Genomic DNA, 5,328 nt, shown 5'->3' on the forward strand with positions numbered 1-5,328 from the left:
ATAAAATAAAAAACAAGGAGAAGAAGAAGAAGAAGAAGATAACGTACTCTTGCTAATTAAACTTGACAACGCTTTCTAGAACAAAGGTTTATATCAATGAGAAGTTCACTCATCTTATCCCTTTATTATCCTTCAACTGGGTAACAAATGCCATTTTTAATATAATGATAAAAGCACCCAAAGCAAAAATGGAAAATTCCCATAAACACTTTATTCTTTGATTCGTGGATTTAGAATGAAAAACTGTGATAAATTCTCCAACCCAAAAAGTTAGGCAATTGAACAAACAAGCATTCCTAGAAGTCTCACCAAATTTTATTCACCAAAATAACTAAAAGTACACTTTTGGTTATTTTAACAATTCACCTTTTTAGAGCATTTACAACAAACTCACTATTTTAACAATCTATTTTTACTATTTCATTTAGATATCATTTTTCAAATATTTGTTTATTCTTTCTCTAACTTTTATATTTTTGAATGTTTGTATTTTCCCAATAGCCTATTTTAAGTACATTTGTCTTATTCTAACCAGAATATTTTAAAATTTTTGTAATTTTTCTAACGGTCAAAAATGGCGACACTCAAACTGATGAAGGGATGAAATGCTGGAGAGAAATGGGGCTCAGAAATGACGCCAAATGCTGAGAGAAGAAAAAGAGAAGTGAGAGAGGCTGCAGAGAAAAGGAAAAGAAAAAGAGAAAAAGAAGAGAGAAACGAAAGGCAAAAAGGAAGGGAGAGAAATGAGTTGTTTAATCAATGGGTGAGTGAATAGTAGTGTTTTTTATATTTTGTGAGTATTGTTCACTTTACTATTTTTTTGTTTTGTTAAAGAAGTGAGTCTAAAAAGTGGAGATTTAAGCCACTTTTATTAAATTGCCTCACCAAAATAACCAAAAAATGGGTTTGGTGAGGCTGTAAGGAGTGCTCTAAAAGATCCATTGACATAGGCCTAACCTGTGATTCCTTTCTTCTAGTCATCTCATCGATCCGAAACACATTGGACAGCTAGCAAGGAGAATTTCCTTTTAATTAACTCATATTTTTAGCTTTTTCAGCATTAAGTTGACATAATATTCTATTCTTATGTGTAACAGGACTCCTGGAGCTTGAAATTGAAATTGTAAGAATTACCAGAAACAGAGGATGTGTTAACGTGTAGTGTGAAAGCTCTTCCAAGCCTTTAGTGAATTCATCAGTAAACAGCCTGTGAATAGTCAAATGGATTCCAAACAAATTAAAAACTAGTTTTCGGCGTTTTGTTCTACTTCTAGACTTCTAGTGCTGTTTAAATTATTTTAATATTCTAAGGCTTTTGGCCTTTTGGATAATTAAGGTCGTTGGGATCCTGAAATTAAGGAGCACAACTTGAAACAAAAACGGATTTTTTTTTTTTTTTAAATGTTGTCATGCTACTTCAATTCGAAGCAAGGGCTGCGTTGGCTATTGCAATAAACCAAAATCAGCCTTTAAACCTATCCGCCAAAGAGAACTTCCAGCTCCGCCTGAAACCAGACATGCTTCAGCATATATATATATGTAGAAGCACAGGTATAATCAAGTTTGAGCTCCACCCAGCTTCATATATATAATATATGAAACTGGCCGGACTAAGAGGGCAACCTAATTTTTCTTTGAATGGCTGGAATTGTCATGGTTCGTGAGAAACTATCTCGTCAGTCGTCAACATATATACACATAAACTTGGCCGAAACTAGCCTTCTTTGCCACAAGATCGAAGAGTAAATGAAAAAAAAAAAAAAAGAAGAAGAAAAAGCCTTTCTCCAACCATCAAATTTATTAAACTGGCGTGTGTCCAAAATGAATATAATTTTTACATATGTCCAACTCAATTTCTAAGATATCTTCTACTACTCTACGAAAAAAAAAAAAAAAACTAATCATATGGCGGGAAATTCAAAGAAAATATAACAATAACCAACAAATAATCAATGAACAACAAAGTGAATCGAAGGCATCACAACATCATGGTCCGAAACTCATCAAAGTTGAGGACCCCATCACCATTGAGATCAAATTGAGCAATCATGGTCGTACACTCGTCAATACTCTTGGACTCACCCAATCTACTAAGCATCCTCTTAAGACTCTTGGGTGTTATACACCCACACCCATCCATCTCATACATCTTAAACGCCTCCTTCAAATCATTCACCTTCTCTTCCTCTTCCCCTCCTTCCAAAAACCTCACGAAGTCCTCCAACCCCAGCAAGCCGTCCCCGTCCGAGTCGACCAACTCCACCACGGCCTCTGCCTCTGCCGACGAAATCTCCCCGCCTATTGCCTCAACGCATTGCTGCAGCTCAGAGGGTGATATCTTCCCATCTCCGTTGTCGTCAAAGTGATTGAACACGCGTTCGTATTGTGTGCGCTTGTTCATGCTCTAATGGAAGCCTGTGCAGAGCAAAAACTGTGTTGAGGATTTGAAACCGAACCTGTTTCCTCGTGAGACAGGCATGCTTATTATATATATGCATAAGATGCCGCGTGTCGTGAGTTGACCATCTAACTTCTGAGACGGGTCAACAGAAATTTCGGGGTGAGACATTGGTCTTCCCAAAAGTACATCTGCGTGGTACGTACCTTGTCAACAATGGGAGGAATTATTTATCCAAAAAAAACAATGGAAGGAATTATTTTTCTCATACCTAAATTATGAATCTAGACGCTTGCTCGACTTGAAACTGTTAATAGACGTGGTTAAATAAAAAAATAAAAAAACTATTTATGTCAGTCTCTTGGTTTCACGCCAAAGAATATAAAGTAGTGTTTTATGACGTGTGTGTATACACAACAGGTTTCTCTCTTTTCTTGTGTTTTTTCTTCAGTGCCACTTAAAGTCTTAAACCCAAAAAACATGGGCTTGACCCCACGCCAAATGGGAAACCCGAAAGTGTCTTCCAACAGGAATCAACGCAGAAGAAGCTAAAAAGGTCTTCATCAGATTATGGACAACACAGTAACAAATGACCGACTTCAACGTTCTAGAGGATGATATATATAAAACCGTCAAAACTACCTCAACCACCAATACGGGAAAATACGGGCAAAAGAGCTGCTTCATTTATTCCATTGAGTACTTCTCAATTTGTGGGAAAATTATGATCTTTGGACCCACTTGCTCAGGTCGGTGGACAGACAATTCAAAACGTGTTTAAATTTCTATATAGGGAGAGACTCACAATTTTTTTTTTGAAAAATTCTTAACTCTCATAATTTATGACAATAAGAGAAACTTATTTGTAATTTAAATTTCTCAAGTCAAAGATATTAGCAAACAATTCAAATTACAAAATATTATTTAAATGTTACATCAAAATCTTTTTTCAAACTAAAAAAAAAAAAACAATATATGCTCTCAAAATATATCAATAAAACTCACTGGAATTGGGTTTAAATCCCATTTTTATTAAGAGATTAAATCTTAAATTAATAAAAGGAAAGGAATTCATTTTCCACTGTACCATGCTTCTTGAGATTTTTATTTTCGGTAAATTGAAAAAAAAAATAATAATAATAATACAAGAGATTTATCGATATTTTCCCAACAGCCGCTATTATATATTAAATTTGTTGAATCACATTCTATTATCTATACATCCTTACTTGGTCGGGAAGCTTTAGAAATTTAATTACCATCCCATTGTTCCAAAAAGGAATTTTAAAAAGTCAACTATATTCATAACTCCAGGATGAATACATTGACCAGTTGAAAGCATCAACCGTTGAAAGAGCTCTCTTTCTTATCCTTCACTTTTGATCAATCTGTCTTTTTCTTTTTTCTTTTTTTATTTGATCGAAAAACACAAGCAATCTGACATAAATATGCTTTAATAAATCGAAATACTTGTTTTTTTTGCTATCTATCCGAATTACAAAACAACCATTCTTTTTTAGTATGCGGATTTCTTTTTCTTTTATTATTATTTTTAGAGATAGTATGTGTAATATTTCAATATGCTAATATATTGGCATATTGAAGCATGCATATTGCATATTATTCTCCTCCTTGTAACCTTTTTTTCGTCTTTAATTAGAAAAAAAAAAACATTCATATTAAACAAAAATGACTATTTTGTAACTCAAATAGTAAAGGATAAACGTATTATTTAACATCTAACTAAATTAGATTTAAAGGATAATTTTTAACAGGGAGGTTGATTTATCACATATCTAATGTGTATATATAGAGTAAATTGTTTAAATTGAAAATGTAGAGATTAAATTGAAACCTATGTCTAAGTGCAACGATGATATTTATTATTTTTCCTACCATGAGCCAGGTGGCATATTGCTCTACAAGTTTTAAGCCTCAGACAAGAGTGTTCGGGCCCTAGCTAGGGCCGGGCTAGATTGATTTGTTTCATCCCAATCAAATTTAGATGGGCTCAGGCCTTTTTATTTTTCTAAGCTATTGTTTTAAATTAAAAACACACACCACAATTAATTCCTTTAACAAACAACAATACTTCCTTTTCATAATCAAAACAAATTAACAAACAATTCTTTCTATTCATAATTGATACTGAAAAAGTAGAGCCAAACTATCATGCGACAAAATAAAGCCTTCATCCAAACTTGGACCGCAAAACATTTATTGGCCCTATTTTGGATTTTACCTTAATTCACTTCTTAATTATGGACGAATCTGCACCACTTCCAATATCCAGTTGGCTTACATCTGGGCCGACCACATGTGCCCCTCTTCCCATTGGATATTAAAGATTTAAAGGTGAGGTGGCTGTCAAGGTTTAATTAAATGGGCCTTTGCAGGTCCACCAAAGCCCAGCTATTGATTACAAAAATGGACCTATCACAAAATTGTCTACCTCGTAAAGCTGGTGAGACGCACATATCACAAAATTGTCTACCACGTGAAATTGGTGAGACACACCTTTCATCCATGACCAAGTGCTTACTAGCTACAAGTCTACAAGTCTTTATATCACTCCACATTTAGGTGTACAAGCGGTTGTAGTTAGTAGTTATTGGTTAAAACTACTAACCGCAATCACCTAAGACGGTTATTGAATTTTAATAACCACAATATATAGCTTTGCTTAGACCGTTAGGAGCTATTTTATATCCGATGGTTTTATAACTTTTTTTTTTTTTAATATATATATATACTTTTGGGCTCTTTGAGATGTTTTGGGCATTTTTGTGCCTATTTTTTGAGCTTAGTTTAAATAGTTTTTGGTCAAAGTGTTCCTAAAAACAATGAATATAATGAAACCCTGTCCCTAACTCGTATTTAAAATGACTCCGGCATCGTTCTAATGTTATATTTTTAATATAAAATATATA

The 5,328-nt window shown here is 33.8% G+C and overlaps 1 protein-coding gene and 1 pseudogene across 1 annotated transcript; both read right to left on the minus strand.

The window, feature by feature from the left end:
- LOC132182242 (UPF0481 protein At3g47200-like) overlaps window positions 1–5,328 on the minus strand; it is a 10,368-nt pseudogene that overhangs the window by 1,040 nt on the left and 4,000 nt on the right.
- Window positions 1,896–2,423, minus strand: LOC132180329 (putative calcium-binding protein CML19). The gene has a single exon (XM_059593122.1). The coding sequence runs from the start codon at window positions 2,399–2,401 to the stop codon at window positions 1,979–1,981; it is 423 nt and encodes a 140-aa protein (XP_059449105.1). The 5' UTR covers window positions 2,402–2,423; the 3' UTR covers window positions 1,896–1,978.

Source organism: Corylus avellana, chromosome ca5 (assembly GCF_901000735.1).
Source record: "Corylus avellana chromosome ca5, CavTom2PMs-1.0".
NCBI classification, from domain to species: Eukaryota; Viridiplantae; Streptophyta; class Magnoliopsida; order Fagales; family Betulaceae; genus Corylus; species Corylus avellana.